The sequence below is a fragment of the Perognathus longimembris genome, chromosome 24, assembly GCF_023159225.1.
Source record: "Perognathus longimembris pacificus isolate PPM17 chromosome 24, ASM2315922v1, whole genome shotgun sequence".
NCBI classification, from domain to species: Eukaryota; Metazoa; Chordata; class Mammalia; order Rodentia; family Heteromyidae; genus Perognathus; species Perognathus longimembris.
The window spans coordinates 19,071,292-19,092,366 of record NC_063184.1 but is presented as its reverse complement, the minus strand read 5'-3'; the positions used below and the strand labels follow the sequence as shown (position 1 = coordinate 19,092,366).

Sequence of the window (21,075 nt, the reverse complement as noted above, 5' to 3'; positions counted from 1 at the left end):
GCGGGAGGACGCGTTGTAAGTCCCAGTTCGTCGGTCCATTGAAGCTCCGGCTCTCCTTTTTGTGAATGGGCGGTGGCCATTAAGGCCGCGAGCGAGCAGGCGTCAGTACCGGTGAGAAATACAACTCACAAGAGGAAATTACTTTCCGAGGGGCGGAGGCCTGTAGGCACGAGGAGGAGCCCCGCGCCCTCGTCCGCCGCCTTGTGCGCGGGCAGGTCGTTCGGGGTTCCGGGCCTACACCGCCTCGTATCCCGAGGACGCGCACTTCCCACCGGGGTGGAGTTTCGGGCACCCGGGGACCCTAGCGGAGCGGCCCCCACGTGCGCGGCCCCCACGTGCGCGCCGACTCTGCAGGGCGGGGCTCCCGGGAGGAGGGGGCGTGGCTTCACGAGGGGGCGGGGTCACACTAGAGCGCGAGGGGCGTGGCGTGGGCGTGGCGCGCAGCGCAGCCGGCGGGGCTCGAGCTCCTTTTCCCTTCCGCGCCCGAGCCGGCGGTGGCCTGGGCTCCTCCCCCCCGGCTCGGTTTCTCTCCCCTCCCCTCTCCACCCCTCCGCCCGCCGGTTCCTCCCTCTCTCCCTCCCTCCCTCCCTCTCTCCCTCCCCTTCGTCCCTCCCTCCTCCTCTTCCTCGGTGAGGCGCTCCTCTGGCAGGCAGGCAGCATGGCGGCCGTGGAGACGCGGGTGTGCGAGACGGACGGCTGCAGCAGCGAGGCCAAGCTCCAGTGTCCCACCTGCATCAAGCTGGGCATCCAGGGCTCGTACTTCTGCTCGCAGGTAGACGCCCGCGCCCCGCAGCCCTCCGCGGGCCGGAGCCCTCCCCTCCCTCCCCCTTCCTCTCTCCTCCCCCTCCCCCCCGCGCGGCCCTCGGGTCTCGCTCCTCCCCCCCCCCAGCCCCCACCACGGTGCCGCCGCCCCCTCGGGCTTTGCGGGGTCTGGGGTCCCGGGCCGCGCGCCGCGCTCGCGGGGACGGTGGTGAGGCCCACGCGGCCCAGCCCGGCCTGGCCCATGGAGGCGGAAGCTGCCCGGCCGGGGTCGCCGGGCTACCCGCGGGCTCCGCGTTACACGCGGGTTCCGGCCCCGCATCCTCCCCTGCGGGAGCTGCCAGGTGTGCAAGGCCGGGTTGTCATCCCTGAAGTCCTGCTGGGGTGGCCGACCTGGGGACCCACGGAGAAGGGGAATTGCTCGGTCCAACCCCGCTTCTTTTGTGTTTTATTTACTACCGGGTCCTGACAGTTAAGCAACTTGGGAGGTGGGGCGGGGGCGGGGTGAGGGTTGAAATGAGTGCAATTCATTCATTTCCTTTGCACCCCGAATTCACTGATTTCTAAGACACCCCTCTCCCCAAGTATGAGGGATGGATCTCTTTTTCTCTCTGTGAGGAGGACAGATCTGTGCTGGGAGCCACACTACCAGGCTGTAGTGTCTCTCAGTTAAGTTTCCTGCCGGGGAGCGAAGCCGGCATTGACTGGGGTCGCATCCGAAGAGCATGTGTTTCGTGTTTGTTTTTACGGAAGAGCACCAGGGTTCCCGCCGCGTTTTGAGCTTCAGAATAATGGCATTGCCCTGATAGCTTGGCTTTCCCATCTAGCCCAGGTTTGTGGAAGAGAAGCCCACGAATACACTGGGATACTTGATTGGAAGTGTCCTGGGGGAAGAAAAGTGAATGAGACTCCCAAGGCTTTGTCCTATAGCTACCCTTGCTAATTCTTGTGACATCCGGAATTAGTGAAATTACTTAGTCTTTCTGAGCCCCATGGTGCCTTATACACCAGGGAATGGGAGTTTTCCTTGTGAACTTCATAAGATTGCTCTGAGACTCTATAAAGATCCTGTGAATCCAAAGTGCTGTACATTATAAAGCTTTTTTCCCCTCTCTTTTTCCGAAGATGTGAGTTAATTAGCAGAAAGTTGGAAATGGAGCTGTGGCTCCATTGGTAGAGTTTCAGCCTAGCCACTGGGCAGTGCCCAGGCCCCAAGTTCAAGCCCCAGAAGTAGTTCAAAAAGAAGGGGAATGAACAAGAATGAACTATATATGACAGCTGCATATACAAATAAACATGTAAATAGAAGCCTTAATATGGTCAAAGCACTTGTAGACAAGTCATTACAAGAGACCTTAACTGTTTCATAGGTCTCCTTTTCAGATAGGATATGACCCTTGACCTTGTTTATATCATTCAGAAAAAGTTGTACATGGAGAAGCTCTGTTGCTTGTTCTAAAAATAGCAGTGGGGCTCCTCCACATGCAAAACCTGATGCAATTCTCCTGGATTCTTTAACATTTTTCCATTTTTAATTTTTTGAGCCTTGTGTTGAGATGTGGACTTAGAGCAAAAGGTAATAACTTGCTTGTGAAAATTGTGTACCCTCTAAGTAAGTAGAAAAAGTTATTCCATGTTGAAAAGTTGATGGTCATTGCTGAGTGTAGTAAACATAGCTGAAATCCCAACATTGGACTGCTAAGGCAAGAGGATTGGGAGTTTGAGGCCTGCTTGGGCCACATAGTGCATAGGGTCATAACAAGACTCTCAAAAAAAAGAATGCATGCATTAATATTTATGACACTTGTATAGTGGTACTAACTAGAAGACTATGATCAGGCTTAGGTGACATAAGAACATGCAATTAGTGGAGTTTGTGGATAAGTACAGGCACCTATTGTAAAAACATGCAGGCTTTATTATTTAATATGGTAGGGTTTGCATGTACTCCATGGTGGTTCTGTGGATGTGTTTCTGCTACCACTGTTAGATCTGTAGTCGGACATACCCAGAGTGGCTCCCGCAGCTGCCTTCCTTCATTTGTATGACTACCTTCTACAGTCAGTCGGTAAAATCGGTCATTGAGTCAGGAATCTCAATTTCTTCATTTCTCCACCGTAATTACCTTGCAAACACCTACAAGAAACCAATCAACAGACCTTTTGTTCAGAAGTTCTTTTGCCCCACTCTGAGAATGCTTATCCCCAACACAGAGTTCCCATTGCTCTCAGGATACCATACACTACCTCTTCTTAGTCTGGCCCTATTCTCTTGCTCATAGGCTACATTTGTTCCTTTTCCCTCTTCAAAGAATGTCATCTGCAGTCACAGCTGTTGTTTCAGTCCCACGTCACTGCACGTTTTCCTTAGTTGCTCACATCGGTGTTGAAACTAGGGCTTTTCCCTGTGCTTCTCGGATCCCTCATTTGAGACGGGCCTTCTCCCGCTCTTCCCTCCTCTGCTCCTAAGCAGCTGGCCACCTTGTCTTTGGAAACAAGCAGAAGGAAACTACAAGGGACTTTTTGGTAACACCGTAACTGAAGTAAGCCTTTCTCAGTCATTCTGTCACACCATCCTGTTTGTTTTCAGGTTTGGCATAGTATGCAGAATTTCTAGGTTGGTATTAGTAAATTTAGTAAAATTAGTAAATTTGGAAGGAGTGCATAGGTGAGCACACGCCTGCTGTAGCTATTAGCTAGGAGAAGTAGTGGTAGCTGCCTGCTTGCCTATCAGTGAGTGAGGAACTGTCCTTAGCATTACTAGCAAACCCTTTTAGGTAGATGTAGCAAAGACTGGGATACTTTCTAAGCAGCCAGGGGCTTCTCTTCATTGGAATAGAATGGAATGTAAATATGATCATAACCCTTTCTACTTGATCCTGAATCTCTCCTGACCCCACAGTTTTTAACACAAGGCATTCTTTTATTCATGCTTGGGCAGGTAGTGCTCCTAGACCACCAGTTAGAAGTCTTTTTAGGACTGGAAGTGTGGCTCAGGCAGTAGAACACTTCCTAGTAGGAGGGCGAAGTTCAATCCCCATTACCACACAAACAAGCTACCAAGGTTTTCTTATTATATTTCTTTAATACTTTCACTTTACAGTGAAGGAAAGCAAATTGAACTCCCCTGCTAATAAGTGAGCAAGCAAAGGTAAAATGGTGACATCTCAGTCTATGATTTTAGCTATTTCTCATCCTTGGTTTTGACATTGAGTATGATTTAGAAAAATAGATTTTGTGATGAGTTGTCCTAGGTAGTTAGTAGGTTAGGGCTTTTTTGGTTATGTTTTCTTGGGTGTGTGTTGGTATTGGGACTTGAACTCTGTCCAGGGCCTTAGGTTTTTGCTCAACTTTCTGGCTCAAGGCTGATGCTCTACCACTTGAGTGACAGCTTCACTTCTGGCTTTCTGCTGGTTAGTTGGAGATAGATTGGTATGTAAACTTCTGTATTTTCTTGATGAGTTAAGTTAGTTGGTAAAGGATTATGAATTATTTATTTGTTTTTGCCAGTCCTGGGGCTTGAACTCAGGGCCTAAACACTGTCCCTGGCTTCTTTTTGCTCAAGGCTATAGCAGTCTACTACTTGGGCCACAGCGCTACTTCCGGCTTTTTGTGTATATTTGGTGCTGAGGAATCAAACCCAGGACTTCATGCATGCTAGGTAAGGACTCTACCACTAGGCCACATTCCCAGCCCCTGGTTTATTTATTTTTGTATTATTACTGGGCCTTGAACTCAAGGTCTGGGCGTTGTCCCATAGCCTTTTTCTTTTTTTTTTTTTTTGCTGTAGGCTAACACTCTACCACTTGAGCCATACCTTCACTTTCGCTTTTTGGTGGTTAATTGGAGATAAGAGTCTCACAGATCTTTCTGCCCAGAGCATCCTCAGTAGCTAAGATTACAGGGGTGAGTCCCCCATGTCTGGCTAAGGATTGTGATTTCATTTAATGAAATTATCTGCTTTTGTGAGCATTAAGGAGATGATAGGTGATGAAAAGTTTTATAAATAGGCAAGATCATGTTACTTATGAAATAAACATCTTATTTTGCACAGCTTAAAAAAATAGTTGTATAAAGAGGTTTCAGTTTCATGTCAGATTGTAAGTACAATACATATTGAACAATGTCATCCCTTCCATCTTTCTTCCCCATCTTTCCCCTTCAATCTCTACCCTCAAATTACATAGTTCATGTTTTATGTAGTACAGTGAATATAATGACTGCATTTACGCATCCTTTCTCCCTCCTTTTGTGTGTGCAGTTTAGATATGCAAGAATTTAGTTACGACCACTTAGTTGTGTAAAGTCCCCCAGCAACACAGTTTATATTGCAGTAACACGGTTTTACTGTGAAGTAATCATGTAAAGTGCAGATGTGACTGCTCTCCTAGAGATCACCAGGCCACTGTAGATGTGCATGCTGACCAGTGATCTGCTTCTGCACTTCTGCCAAAGCCTGGCCGTGGCTGTCACTGGCAGCCTGCAACTCACATGCTGACAGCAGAGGGTGAGGTTGTGTTGTTTTGTTTCTTGTTTCCTGCTCCTAAACTCAGCCACATTTCATAAAAATAGATAATCCAAAGAAAGATTTGACCGGCAAAGAAAGAATAAATGATAATCTGGCAGTGAAATTTAAATGTAAGTGGGATTGTAGAGAAATATTTGAAGATGGCCATGAGAACATTGTCATTGCAGGCTCTCTAGAGGAAGCTGGGGACATGAAATAGAGTGTGGTGATGGCTCAGAGGAAATGATAGCATTAAAAACTTCCCATGGCAGAAGAATTGAAGGTACCAAGGATGGAGTTGGGGAGTGACTTCAAACCTTGTAAGGTTTGCCAAGCATACAACGAATACTTGCTGTTTTGTATATTAACAGTGAGAAGAAGGCAATCACTGTCCAAATGTGTCTATGAATTTTAGAATGAAGAAATAAAGCCTGTTAAGCTGGGCACGATGTCCCATGATCTCAGCACTTGAGAAGCTCAGGATTCCCCAAGGGAGTTCCAGTTCAGTCAGAGCAGTATAGTAAGTTCAAGGTCAGCCTGGACAAATTAGTGTGACTAATGTCTCAATGTAAACAAGTGAACAAAACCCCTACTTTTTTGTAATTTTTTTTATTAGACACTATTAGTTCTACTATTTTTTCCATTTCCTTTATATAACAACTATGAGAGTCCTATTGCTTTGACAAGTTTTAAAGATATGGTATAATTATAACTGTGTTATTGATTGTAAAGATTACTTTGAATTGCAGGAGCAGTTTACACTGTGAATTCTGTGGGTCCACAAGCAGAAGCAGTCGGCATCCAAAACTCATTCTTTTTTTTTTTTTTGGCCAGTCCTGGGCCTTGGACTCAGGGCCTGAGCACCCTCCCTGGCTTCTTCCCACTCAAGGATAGCTAGCACTCTGCCACCTGAGCCACAGCGCCCCTTCTGGCCGTTTTCCATATATGTGGTGCTGGGGAATCGAACCGAGAGCTTCATGTGTAGGAGGCAAGCACTCTTGCCACTAGGCCGTATTCCCAGCCCCCAAAACTCATTCTATGATGTTCTTAAGACTATTTTGTGGACTCTGTATTTTATTTGGAAACAGAAGACTTTTAATCTTGGGTTTATGGATGGAGATCAGAGATGCCATGAACTGAAGTCTGTATAGGTTCTTGGTTCAAAACCTTTTGGTGTGGTTCTCTGTTGTTTTCTAGAATACACTGATGCTTATGATATGACCCCTGCTGATATCTTTAGCTTTGGTCTTCCACCTCTTTCCATACCCCCGTGTGATTTTTCTTTTTAACCTTTATAACCCGAATTATGTAATCAGTCATATAATGTCTGTCTAGAATGGTTAAGAACCTGCCCATCTTCACTGCTGCCTGTCTCCCTACTGGCCCAGTACTTTGATAATAACATGTATTAATGTATGTGAAAGAATAAACAGAACAGTATGCACATGTTATTTGTGCATGGATGTGTGGGTGTGTTGTGGGAGGGATTGCTTCCTGAAGATCCTTGAAGGATTTGGTGATCAGAAAAGTTAAGAATTGTGGCTGGGTGGGGTGGCTTATGCCTGTAATCTGTAGTCACATTGTTCAGGGAGTGGAGTTGGTCTGAGGCCAGTCTGAGCAAAAAAAGTTAGCAAGACCCCAATTCAGTCAATAAGTTGGGTGTGGTGGTGCAAGCATATGACCTCAGTTCTGTGGAAGGTTTAAGTAGGTTGTTTGTGGTCTGAGGCCAGTTTCAGTCAAAAATATAAGACCCTACTTGAAAAATAACTAAAGCAAAAAAGGGATGGGAAAGTGGTAGAGTGCCTGCCTACCTAGCAAGCTTGAGGCCCAGAGTTTAAACTCTAATATTCTTTGTTAGAAAAATAAGAATTATGTTTTATGAACTGTTACAGTGACACAGATATACAGTGTAGATGATACATTAAGATGTTAATCTTTCCAGTCTCAAATTGCATCCGAATGTCTGCACATATAAGGTATTGATTGCCACGAGCAAGCCTTCCAGAAATGCATTGTCTTTAGACCATGAAATTCAAGTTCAAATGTCCACCTGTGGTAGTTCAGGCTTGCATGATGTGTACCTGTCGATGGTTCCATTAGCTCTGGCAGTGGGTAGAGCTGTTACATGAGGATTGACAACTTGGCAGACGTCACCTTTTAGAAAGTAACTTTTAAAGAGTTGTGTTATCATTTAAGAATTATGTATTGATTTTTATTAGATGCAAATTCATGTTTTACAGTACTTGTTTAAGTTTAAAATGATGAGTTTGTCATTTTTTTTCCTCCCTCCCTCCTTCCCTCCATCTCTCCCTTCCTCCCTCCCTCCCTCATTCTCTCCCTTCCTTCCTTTCTTTCTTTTTCTTTCTTTCTCTCCCTTCCTTCCTTTCTTTCTTTTTCTTTCTTTCTCTCTCTTTCTTTCTTTCTTTCTTTCTTCCTTCCTTTCTTTCTTTTTCTTTCTTTCTCTCTCTTTCTTTCTTTCTTTCTTTCTCTCTCTTGTCCCTGAGCTTCTTTTGCTCCAGACTAGTACTCTATCACTTGAGCCACTGCATCACTTCTGGCTTTTTCTGTTTATGTGGTGCTGAGGAATTGAACTCAGGGTTTCATGCATGTAGGCAAGCAGTCTACCACCAAGCCACATTACCAGCCCCTCAAATATTTCCTGATTTGGTTCATAATACATGGCTTATTATTATTTTTTTGAATCTTTTCTCTTTAAATGAAGAGCCTTCACATTCTAATTACTTGCTTCTAAGTCACAAAGACTTTGTCTCTGCCTTCCTTCCAGTCTTTTTTTTTTTTTTTTGCCAGTCCTAGGCCGTGAACTCAGGGCCTGAGCACTGTCCCTAGCTTCTTTTTTGCTCAAGGCTAGCACTCTAGTACTCTATCACTTGAGCCACAGCGCCACTTCTGGCCATTTTCTGTATATGTGGTGCTGGGGAATCGAACCTAGGGCCTCATGTATACGAGGCAAGCACTCTTGCCACTAGGCCATATCCCCAGCCCCTCTTCCAGTCTTTTAACAGCTGCTTTTGCTATATACGGGTCCATGCCCATATGATCTTACAGCTGTGCACCACTTCCGGTGCTTTAAAGTACATTTGCCATTGGAAGTATCTCTCAGACTTCTCCCATGAGAACATGTGGCTGGGCTGACTTTGTGGAAGTCCCCTCTGGTGTGTCTTCAGTCACTGTAGGCAGGCAACTTGAGGTCCTCTATGATCCCCTCATGGCCGGTCTGTATCCGTCTCTTCTTGCATGGCTATTTCTCTTGTAGCTTCCTGAGAAAAAGTAGCCAGGAGTTAACATTTGGAGATTCTGCCTATATAGAAGTGTCCTGTGATAACGCTTGATTTTAAGTTTAGGTGAAAAATGCTACTTTGGCAATTGTTTTCTCAGAACTTTGTTATTCATCTAGCATTCCCTGTTGAAAAGTCTGATGTGTTCTTGGTGTTCAGCTTTTGTATATTGCCATTTTCCTCCTCTTTCTCTGAAAGTTTTATTAGATCTTCTGTTTATCCTCACTTCAATGAAATCTCATTTTGCTGGCCTTGGGGCAGGCGACTTTTTTTATCTGTCCTGTGGGCTCTTTCAGTTTGGAAACTCCTGTTTCTGTCAGTTATTTTTTTCTTAAAAAATTGTTTTTTTTCTTAATTGTTTTCTTCTGAAAGGGCTTTGTGTTAGATTAGCTTGCTTGCTTGGCTATACTCTTATACTTATGCCACACTTTTAGCCATTTTTTTCAAGTTATTTTATATGTTTTGTTTTTATTGCCAGTCCTGGACGTGGACTCAGGGCCTGAGCACTGTCCTTGGCTTCTTTTTGCTCAAGGCTAGCACTCTACCTCTTGAGCCACAGCGCCACTTCTGGCTTTTTTCTACATATGTGGTGCTGAGGAATCGAACCCAGGGCTTCATGTATATGAGGCGAGCACTTTACCACTAGGCCATATTCCCAGCCCGCAAGTTATTTTGGAAATGGAATCTCCTGGACTTTTCAGTCTGACTGAGCTGGCCTCAAATTTCTGTCCTTAGATTTCAACCTTTCGAGTAGGTAGGATTACAGACATGAGACACTGTGCCCAGCCTCCTTTTCATTTGTTGAAACAAACTTTCATTAATTAAATGTTAGCCCTTTTGGCTAATCTCATATTATCTCTAGTTGTTTTGTATTTTTTTCCTGGTGATGCTGGGATTGGAATGAGGGCATTTTGCTTGCCAGGCAAGTGTTTTACTTCTTTTTTTCTTATTTATTGTCAAAGTGATGTACAGAGCAGTTAGAGTTTTATACGTTAGGCCTTGGGTACATTTCTTGTACTGTTTGTTACCTCTTCCCTCATTCCCCACTCCCCCCTCCTCCTTTCCTTCTCCCCCCATGAGTTGTTCAGTTGGTTTACACCAAATGGTTTTGCAAGTATTGCTTTTGTAGTCATTTGTGTTTTTATCCTTTGTCTCTTGATTTTGATATTCCCTTTCACTTCCCTAGTTCTAATACCAGTATATACAGTATCCAGTGTACTCAGATGAGATACAGTGATAGTGTGGGTACAACCACAGGAAGGGGATACAATAGGATCATCAACAATAGAAGCTACGGTTTCACATGGCATGCACAATAATGATATAGCACTTGTTTCCATAACATGGAGTTCATTTCACTTAGCATCATCTTATGTGTTCATAAGGGCATAGCTATTAGGCTCTTGTGATCCTCTGCTGTGACTAGCCTAAACCTGTGCTAATTATTCCCTATGAGGGGGACCATAGTGTTTTACTTCTTTAATGAGTCCTCCCCCTTTTTGCTTTAGTTTTTTTTTTTTTTTTCCTGGATATAGTCGTATGATTGTGCCTATATTGGCCTGGACCTTAATTCTGGGATCATAGATGTGAAACAACATGTGCAACCTTCATGTTGAGAATGGGAACTTGCTAACTTTTTACCTGAATTGGCTTTGAACTATGATCTTCCCAATCTCTGCCTCCTGAGTAGCTGGGATTACAGGTGTGAGCCACTGTACCTGGTCACTTGTTTCAACATCATGTCATTGGCTCCACTCTTTGGGGGAGATTTCCCTAACTTCATTGTATTCAGAAGAGATGGTACACCTGGCATTCGCCATGGTAGGACTTTGCCCCTGGGTTCAACAGATTTTTAGGTTTCTAAAATGAGATCTGAACTAGATTCTAGAACCAGCTTTTCTCTTCACTCTCTTTCTTACCCATCCCCTTTCTATTTTTTGTTGCGTCTTGGTGGCATAAATAACTCTGCTATAGGCTAGACTGGCAAGTGCAACTCCATGGTATGTATGGAAAGGAAGAGAAGTTGACATTGCTGTCTGAAGTTATGTGTCTTAAGATAAACTGTGTTTGATCTCCCTGCTTAACCATGGCCATGAATAATGAGGAGTTACTCCCCATATGAGTGCGTGTGAGCAGAGAAAGCTTCAGGAACCCTGTCATTTGTCTTTCACCCAGTTGCGATGTAGTTATTAGTGTTATTCTTCTAGTGTGCCCAGATGTCTTGTTAACAGGTTGCTCTATAAATTTTCTGTGACTACAGCAGCAAATTTTCACAACTAGGGGTTATTTAGATGGTGTAAAACAAAGAAAAAGTTACCTTAAGCTCTGGAAGCCGAAAGTCCTACCTAAATTTATCTGCTTCTCCTCCTCCTCTCCCTTTTTCCCCTCTCTCCTTCCCTTCCTTTTTTCCTCTCATGTTTGTTTATTTATTTAGTCAGTTGTGGGACTTGAACTTAGGGCTTGGGCACTGAGCTCTTTTTGCTCAAGACTAGTGCTCTACTACTTTGAGCCACAGTGCCTCTTCCAGTTTTCTGGTGGTTTTTTGGAGTTAAGAGTCTCATGGTGGGCTGGGAATATGGCCTAGTGGCAAGAGTGCTTGCCTCATATGCATGAAGCCCTGAGTTTGATTCCCCAGCACCACATATATAGAAAACAGCCAGAAGTGGCACTGTGGCTCAAGTGGCAGAGTGCTAGCCTTGAACAAAAAAGAAGCTAGGCCCTGGACCTGTGCTCAGACCCTGAGTCCAAGGCCCAGGACTGGCAAAAAAAAAAAAAGTGTCTCATGGCCTTTCCTGACTGGGCTGGCTTTGAATCATGATCCCCAGATGTAAGCCTCCTGAGTCTCTAGGATAACTGGCATGAGCCACCAGTGGCTGGCTCACCCTTATCTTCAAGACAGGGTCTTCTATGTATCCTTGGAGGCCTGGAGGCCCAGACTTCTGTAGCACAGACTGTTCTCAAAGCTTTGTTACTTTTGCCCCAGCTTCCTGAGTGCTGGGATTATAGACAGGTGCCATTATATTTGGTTCCAAAGTCAGTTTCAATAGGCCTAAAGGGACCATGAAGGTCAAGATTGTGTTGTCTTTAGATGAATCTACTGAGAGTCTTATTCTTTGTTTTGTCTAACCTCTGGTGCTGCCAGCATTCCTTGACTTGTAGGCTTACCACTCCAATCTCAACTTCACTGTGGTCATGTTATCTCCTCTGGTATGTGTGTAGTCTACCTGAATGTCTTTTCTAACAAAGTGGTTTTTGGGGCCCACCTTGACAGTCTAAAATAATTTAACACACAATTCTTAATTTAGTCATCACTGCAAAGAACCCTTTTCCCAAATCAAATAACCTGTAAAGTTCCGGGGATTACTACTTAGTATCTTTGGGTGGCTGTTCTTCAGCCTGCTTACTGTTACTATAGCTGTCTTTACTTTCTTTCTTTGGTTGGTCTAATACCAAACAGAGAAATGACAGAGTTGTTTTACTGTTCTTTGGGGTTTTGTTTCTCAGGATGTCATGGACTTTCTAATTCAGTGTATCTTCTCCAAATAAAAGTGTATTTTTTTCCCCCCTGATGTCTTTGCTCTTGTTTTTCTATGACAGTGGGTCTGGACAGACCCTGTAGAACCTGTATAGGTACATAGATGTCACAAGAGGCCAAGCTTCCTAAGATGAACTTTGCCTGCCACATCAACTGAGGCAGTATTTAAGGCACTGGAGCAGGAAGCAGGAAGCCAACAGAGTAAAGCATGAGTGCCATTTTCCCAGACGCTTTCCAGAGCCCCATCCAACAGCTGTGTCCAGCTGCATTGCATGGCCACAGGCATCCAGGAGGCAGGGAATATTTGGAGCTGGGCTCTAAACTATAGCACGGTGCTGTTACTGCTAAGGGAAGGGGCAATGACTGTAGAGTCAGTCTGCTCAGAAGGTAATAGTGGCAAGTGTCACACCTCTGTCTGCAACAGAAGGCCGTCTTATGTGCTTATGGTCTTAATCACCTGCATTCTTTCTCTAGTTTGGGATGTATGCAGCTTTTGTAATGATAGACATTGGACTGGCCCTGGCTCCCAACTTGCATAGTGAAACTTCTGACAATGACAGGTTGTATATGTAACAGCCCATACCTTATAACAGGGGAAATGTAATCAGGATGTATTCCATCCATCAAGCCACACAAAATTCTGTTAACTGCTTTGTATAAGTTACATTATCTCGTTTAACCTGCTATTGTAGAAGTTATTTTTTATTATGTTAATCTGACAAGAGACTGTGAGAGAGACATCTTAAAAGGAAAACAATTGTTTAGGCTCATGGTTTCAGAGGTTCCATTTCGTGGCCTACTGGCTCCATTGCTTTGGGTAGGGACCAGGACAAGATACCTCCTTCAGAGGTAGATACAACCCCCACACCCCCACCTACTTCCTTCAACCAGGCTTTTCCTCCTAATGGCCCATTCAGTGTGAACAGAGCAGCAGAAATAACCATTGATGAAGTTATTGTCCTCATATCTTCATCATCTTTCAATGAGGAGGGATCTACCAGATTAGACCAAGCCTTTGGCACATGAGCCCTTTGGGGAATACTGCCTACACAAGCCCATTTGGAGATAAGAGTCACACAAATTCCCTAAATTTGAAAGTAGGACTTTAGTGCTTACAATGGTGTAGGTAATACATGGGGCTGCTTAATCAGACCCATGCTTTCTAGCTCCATGTCTGGTGCTTACTTAATGCTTTGCATACTGAGAATATGTGCAGGGGACACAGCAACACCCTGGGAAGGCATAACTTAGTCAGCTCATCCTGAGTTAGAATCCCCCTTATGTGTTACCATGCTGTCTGTGCTTTAGTTTTTTGTCAGTTTTAAAATGGGATGTGACAGGGCTGGGAATGTGGCTTAGTGGTAGCGTGTTTGCCTAGCATGCATGAAGCCCTGGGTTCGATTCCTCAGCACCACATAAACAGAAAAAGCTGGAAATGGTGCTGTGGTTCAAGAGGTAGAGTGCTAGCCTTGAGCAAAAGAAGCTCAGGGACAGTGCCCAAGCCTTGAGTCCAAGCCCCAGGACTGGCAAAAAGAAATAGATAGATAGAGAAATAAATAAATAAAATGGAATGTGACTTAGTCTTGTTGGGTTTTGTGAAAATTAGAGGAGAATGCAGGCAATAACTTATCATTTTCATTATTATGGTTTAACAGGTTTATTCTGTACAAATTAATAATAGCAGAGAAACCACTTTTCCCACCTTAGTGCTAGGTTGTAATCTCTCCTTTTGTGCTAGAATCTTTAGTTTTCCGACAATGGGATTGGGAGGCACCAATCTTTTCATCAGTTTTACAGTTTGATGACTGGATGAACTGTTTTATCTCTTGTGTTTTCTATAGCTGCTTTGGCAGGTTGTCACAACTTTGTGGTTTAAAAGAACACAAATTCATTATCTCAACCTTCTGGGTCAAAGTTCCCGGAAATGGAAGGAGAGAACTGAAGGGAGGGAGGGGTGGGAGGGAAGGATCGGAAGAGGGAGGGAATGATAGGAGTGAGGAGGGAGGGAGGGAGGAAGGAAGGAAAGAAAGGAGGAATAAACCAGTTTGGTGGGGCAGAAGTCTGCCCCACATTTCAGGGCTGAAGCCGTTCTGTGTTCCTCTGTGTACCTAAGGATTTGTCCTTTTCTTTGTCTTTTTCATTTTCTAGAGGCTTGGGACAGTTTTCACTGTTACTTTTTTTTATTGCTATCATAGTTCCCTAAGTGAGACACCTTGTCTCTTGTTATTTGTCCATGCTTGTCAGCCAGACAGAGGTGCTAAAGCCTCGCCATGGTTGTGTTCTAGGCCTGCTGTATTCAGGCGCTAGTTACTTGTGTGCTGACTGATGAACTACGATACATAATAGAATAATCTTTAAAATGTTATTTCTTATTTTTTTTACAGTATATGATGAGGACTGACTAATGGGTTTTTTTACATACTTGAAAATAATTCGGTGAATTAAAATTTTAATATGACCATGACAACTTTTCAGCCTAAGGGATCTTTTTTTTGCTTATTTGATATAAACTTTAGATTACTGCTGTGTGCTGTGTGTGTGTGTGTGTGTGTGTGTGTGTATGTATGTGTGTGTTTGGATGTTGATCCTAGGACTTTGCACTTACTAGGTAAGCAGTCTACCACTAAATTATACCCTCTCTGCCCTTTGAAGAGAAGTTTCGATAAGCTACCATTTCTTATATTTTTTCCAAATTTTTAGTTTTTTCAAATAAGGCTTGCAATAACTGTTTCTTACACTTAGCATTCCTCAAAAAGTTTTCCAATTAAGAGTATACTGTATGGCTTAAGTGGTAGAGTAACCAAAAAAAGACTTTTTTTTCTAGTTAAGGTGGCATGATTACTAATTTTCTTGTTTGCTCTTCTAGGAATGTTTTAAAGGGAGTTGGGCTACTCACAAGTTACTACATAAGAAAGCAAGTAAGTGAAACACCTGTCTTTAGACAATTTGTCTTAGAAATGACTTTGTACCAGAAGATGGAATTCTCTTAATTCTGAAAGTCTGTATTTGAATGTTTTGAAAGTGTACTCCTTCATGCTAGAATGCCCTTTTACTCTTCACGGTAGGTAACCATGAATACAATGCAGTATAATATACGTTAATCTTATTTTACATGGGTAACATGAAGCATGAGGTCTGTGCTAGGGTAGGTAGTTAATTGTTGGTAATGGCTGACGAGTATTCATAGTCTTTGGTACCCTCTTGTCTTTATTAGATGTTATTTACTTATCATAGGCTGAAGACACATGAACTCTTTGACTCATTTAGCCAGATTCCTTTTACATTTGCTTAGTTTAAGCTCACATTGCCTTTCCTACTTAAGGTTAATTATAGTCAGGCTTCTTTGTCCTGGGATTCCATATCTGTCAATTCCATAGCTGTATTTGAAAACAATTTTCATCTGTTTTGAGCGGGTACAGATTTTTTCTTGTCCTTGTTTCCTAGACCATACAGAATACCCACAATTCCTGTAAATTTATGTGATTTTAGGCACTACACATAATCTGGAGGTGAACTATGTGGGAAAGATGTACATAAGTTCCTGTAAATGCTTGGGCTTTCAAGTGAGGTCCCAGAGCCAGTTTCCTGGGGTACCACGGGATGGATGTGCTTTCTTCTAGAATCTTCAGGTTATTTCTTTTGCTCTAATGTTGAATATTCTTTTTGGAAGTTAGTCTGTGTACACTACAAGGCCTTGAAGCTGTGAGCCTCTTGTTAGCGGGCTGACTTCCCATAGCCCGGTATTGCAGTCACCTGGAAACTTGGCAAGGGCTTTCTGCGCCAGCATTGTTGTCTGATGGGTGGATGCTTGGCGAGTACCTTATGGCTTTTGGTTTACTGACCTTGCATTCATCTTTGTGTGTCCTTGTCTTTAGGAATTAGCTGATTTAATGAATTTTTGTGTTACCAAAACAAATGTAATTGAGGTCAGCCAGACTACCTTGGGAGGAAAAGGAAATAAACATTTTAAAAGGGCCTATTTTCTTTGATTATATAGGGATGGCTGTGTGTGAAGGAGTGATTTAAGTGGAAGTTGTCAAAGCATAAAAGATGAAATTTTGATTTGCTACCTCAGAGTCCAGGGATGGGTTTTCAAGAGGGCATTTAACACTATTCACTCTTTCATCACATGATAATTTCTTTTTGCCTGGGCCAGCCTTGAACCTGGATCTTCTGGGCTATACTTCCACTTACCTAGGATTACAGGTGTGAACCACTATGCTAAGCTGGATTCTTCTATGCAAAAACCTACCTTGCTAGTTTTATTTTACTTTGTAGATGCGAGGCACCATAGAAGGTCTGTTCTATGTGAAAGGATTATTAGTACATTTTAGTAAATATAGTTAACATGGTGATATATATATATATATATATATATGGTGATATATATATATAATAGTTAACATGGTGATGTGTGTATGTATTTGTTCCCTTGAGTTTTCTACTGAGTGTTAAGTCACTTTGAACAAATTGTTCTTTCCTGCCTCTTCCTGGTTTTCCCTTCTAAAAACAAGGCATATGACAGCCATAAAATTGTCATAGTAGTTTGAAATATTGACTGAAAAGTCATGGGTCAGTTAAATGGGAAATACAATTTTTTAAACTTGCTTCGGGAGAGGTTTTTTTTGAGACAGAGTATTACTATATCTAGCCCAGGCTGGACTTGAACTCAGTGTTTTTTTCTACCCCACCTCCCAAGTGTTAAGAGTACAGGCATGTGCCCCTACCACACTCAAGATCTCTTTTAGTAAAACCTTAATTCATCTGTTATATCTGATTTCCGTTAGGAGTTGTACATGGAGACTTAGGTCTATAATCACAGCACTTGGGAGATGGAAGCACAAGGATTGCTAGCCTGGGCTACATAGTGAGACCCCAAAAATAAATTTTAAAAACCCTGTTTATTGACAATTTCTGTTAGATAGGTTTTGCTAGGGCTCATATTTTATTTCATTTATATATTTGTGTGTATGTGTGTATTTTAAAGACAGGGTCTTGCTGTGTAGCTGAGCTGATCTGGAACTTATAATCCTACTGCTTTAGCTTCTGAATGCTGGGATTTCAGGCTTGTGCCACCATGCGTAGCTTTATGTTTGATATTTTAAAGTGAATTTCCAGCTTGGTGCTAGTGGCTCACACTTGTAATCCTAGCTACTCAGGATGCTGAGGTTTGAAGCTAGTCTGGTCATTCATATCTGAGAGACTGCTGGTTAATTGAAGAGTCAGAAATAGAAGTATGCTTCAAGTGGTAGACTGCCAGCTATGGAAAAAAAAAAAAGAGCAAGAGTGTGAGGTTCCTGGGCGTTCTGAAGGTTGTGAATGTAGCAGTAAAATAGTGACTCTGCTTATGGTAGAGGATTGCTCGAGTTTTGTACTGGGCATCTTGACTTCTTTTTTAACTGAGTAAGCTTGCCTCTGAAGTACTCCTTTCTCTTCTCCCTGCTTCTTTCTGTGCCTATTTGTCCTCTCATAGAAGATGAAAAGGCCAAGAGAGAGGCATCCTCCTGGACTGTTGAAGGGGACATTAACACAGACCCATGGACAGGCTACCGCTATACTGGCAAACTGAGACCACATTACCCACTGGTGAGTACATAAGGTAAAAGAATTTAACCTTCTTTTCAGCTTTGATTCCCTGAGAGTGATACTTGTAATCTGTATTTTAGTAATGAACCATATTAGTAGGATTTTATTCACCAAAGAACTTGGATCCCGGCTCTTTAACTCTGATGGTGCAGTACTTGGAAATTTAGTAGGGTAATTGGCATTCTTGGAAAAAATGGTTAGTTTTACATGGAAGAGTAAAACCTTAAAAAAAGAGAATGGGTCCAGTGGAATAGATGTTTTCTGGTTGGCATGCTGGGAGTATATATTACCACTTCTTTACAGTTTCTTTTTTCTTTTCTTTTCTTTCTTTCTTTCTTTCTTTCTTTCTTTCTTTCTTTCTTTCTTTCTTTCTTTCTTTCTTTCTTTCCTTCTTTTGTTCTTTCTTTCTTTTTTTTTTTTTAAAGAAACTGGCTTTTCTGCCATTCCTGTCCCTTCCTGAATTCTTGGCAGATAGGACTCAGAGGGGTGTGTGTGTGTGTGTGTGTGTGTGTGTGTGTGTGTGTGTGTGTGTTTGAGGGGAGGGAGGGAGAGAGAGAGAGAGATCCAGATCCAGATGCAGATACTAGGGTTGAACTCAAAGCCTTGAACTAGGCAAATGCTCTTGTCTTTTTTTTTTTTAAGTTAAATGTGCAAAGAGGTTTTACTGTGATTGTCAATTCATATGTGTAATATATTTGTCAAGCAATTTATTTTGGGGGGACAGTGTTGAGATTTGAACTTGGGGCCTCAAGGTTGCTAGGTAAACACTACCATTTGTGCTACTCCCCAATCCATTTTTGCTTTAGTTATTTTTCAGATAGGATCTTATGCTGCTGTGAATCCCAATCTTCCTACCTCTGCTTTCTGAGTAGCTAGGATTACAAGTGTGTTCCACAATGCCCAGCTTGTTCTTTTGAGATAGGATGTTATCTCTTCCCTGCCATTTCCACCTCCCCCCCCCCCCCCACCAGTTTTTTTGTGGTATTGGGGTTTGAACTGAAGAGAGTGCGTTCTGCTGACACATGTGCATTCTAATGACACGGTCATTCTGCCACTTGAGACATACCCCTAGCCCTTTCTGTGTTATTTTTCTTTTTTTTTTTTTTTTTTGGCCAGTCCTGGGCCTTGGACTCAGGGCCTGAGCACTGTCCCTGGCTTCTTCCCGCTCAAGGCTAACACTCTGCCACTTGAGCCACAGCGCCGCTTCTGGCCGTTTTCTGTATATGTGGTGCTGGGGAATCGAACCTAGGGCCTCGTGTATCCGAGGCAGGCACTCTTGCCACTAGGCTATATCCCCAGCCCTCTGTGTTATTTTTCAAATAGAGTCTCGAAGTATGACTGGGCCATCCTGGATCACAATTCTCCTGTTTACGCTTCCTGCACAATTGGGATACTAGTCATGTACCACCACCTTCCAGCTTTTATTGGTTGAGATGGAGTTTCATAAACTTTAAAAAAACCCAGGCTGGCCTCAAACCCCTGTCTTCCCAATCTCCTGCACATGTAGTTAGGATTACAGATTTAAGATTACAGATTAATCCAGAGATTAAGGAAGATGTTGGTACAATATTTTATTGTTAGGGTACCTGTTTGGAACAACAGAGGCATGTTTGGTCTAGATATAATACAGTGGGGCAAGAGTGCTTGCCTCATATACATGAAGCCCTGGGTTCAATTCCTCAGCACCACATATATAGAAAAGACCAGAAGTGGCTCTGTGGCTCAAGTGGCAGAGTGCTAGCCTTGAGTAAAAAGAAGCCAGGGACAGTGCTCAGGCCCTGAGTTCAAGCTCCAGGAGGGGGCAAAAAAAAAGATATAATACAGTCTTTTTTCTTTTTTTTGATCTGTCATGGGATTTGAACTCAGGGCCTGAGTGTTGTCACTGAGATCTTTTGCTCAAGACTAGCATTCTACCTCTTTGAGCCACAGCTTCACTTCTGCTTTCTGGAGGTTAATTGAAGATAAGCGTCTCAAAGAGCAGGGCGTGATGGCTCACACCTGTAATCCTGGCTACTCAAGAGCCTGAGATGTGGGGATCAAGGTTCAGAGTCGGCCTGGGCAGGAAAGTCTGTGAGACTCTTATCTCCAACTAACCACCAGAAAACCCGAAGTGTTGCTGTGGCTCTAGTGGTAGAATGCTAGCCTTGAACTGAAGAGCTCTAGGACAGTGCCCAGGCCCAGAGTTCAAGCCCCTTGGAGCCTCACAGACTTTCCTGCCTGGGCTGGCTTCAAACCTTCGTAGCCTCCCGAGTAGCTAGGATTACAGGCGTGAGCCACTGGCACCTGGTAGATATAATCTTAACTCACTGATGGCTTTGACTGATCTCCCCCTATTTAAATGTGAAGGGATTGCATTAATACAGGAAAGTAATACCTAAGCTTAATGTGATAGACATATCTTAGGCTAGCTAAGGTGTCCAGGAAAACGTGTCCCATGTAAAGCCTTTGCTTGAACTTACTCATTAATGTTCCCCCCAGTTTTATCTTTTTTCCTGGTAAATAGATTTTCACTCTTTGCTGTTTTCAGATGCCAACGAGGCCAGTGCCAAGTTATATTCAGAGACCAGACTATGCTGATCACCCCTTAGGTAAGTCCTGCATTTTCTGCTGTGTAGTCTTGAAGGCAGCTGCATGGGAGAGGAGTGCTTTTCTTGTAGAAAGCTGTCACTGCTGGACTTGTAATGAATGGGCATGCTGTTTGCTCAGGCACATCAGAGCATTTAAGAAAACTAGAGACTTCCCTACCATTAGAAATCAATCCAGTTCTGTAAACGTTGTTTTGTTGTTGCTAAGCAAACACTGTACTCAGAACAATACTGTAGTCTGTGTTATAGCCATTTCTAGATGGAGGAAAACAAAAGCAGTTTTGATATTATCCTTTCTTTGTCACCTTATGAAGTAAAAGTGTGTAACGGGAGTCCAGAGGCCAAGTCTTCCACAGATGTGTTCTGTAGCAGTGATGGAGTTGGTAGTAATGAGGTGGTATCATAGCCATGAGGAAGAGGGGAGGGGCAGAAAGGGGATGATCCTGCAGTAGTAACTAAGTTCTTTGCATGTATTACTCTATTTAACACTTCCAACATTTTCCAAGTGGGTTCTATAGTTTTCTCTATTACAGATAATTCTGGGTATGAAGAAAGATAGATAGTATGAAAGACAGGACAGTGGAGAGGTCTCTGACCTTGTACAGTAGTCCATTTTAAGTCAGCCTGTGTGAAAGTACAGACTTGTTTATGTTAAAATGGCTGCATGCCACCAGCTTCATGTTTTGTTATTATTGCTATTTCTTTTTCTTTCTTTCTTTTTTTTTTTGAGATGAGGCCTCACCTGGTAGCCTAGGCTGGTTTGCCTCAAACCTGATCATCCTGTCTTTGCTTTCAGATGTTGGAACCA

General features: G+C 43.2%; 1 protein-coding gene across 1 annotated transcript in view; it reads left to right on the top strand.

Moving 5' to 3' along the window:
- The first annotated feature begins 588 nt into the window (after window positions 1-588).
- The window catches only part of Metap1 (methionyl aminopeptidase 1), a 36,288-nt gene continuing 15,801 nt past the window's right edge, over window positions 589-21,075 (top strand). The window contains exons 1-4 of the mRNA XM_048333732.1: window positions 589-772; window positions 14,963-15,014; window positions 17,570-17,682; window positions 20,210-20,270. Of these exons, the coding sequence (XP_048189689.1) occupies window positions 659-772; window positions 14,963-15,014; window positions 17,570-17,682; window positions 20,210-20,270 (340 nt within the window). The 5' untranslated portion in view covers window positions 589-658. The remainder of the gene's footprint in view (window positions 773-14,962; window positions 15,015-17,569; window positions 17,683-20,209; window positions 20,271-21,075) is intronic.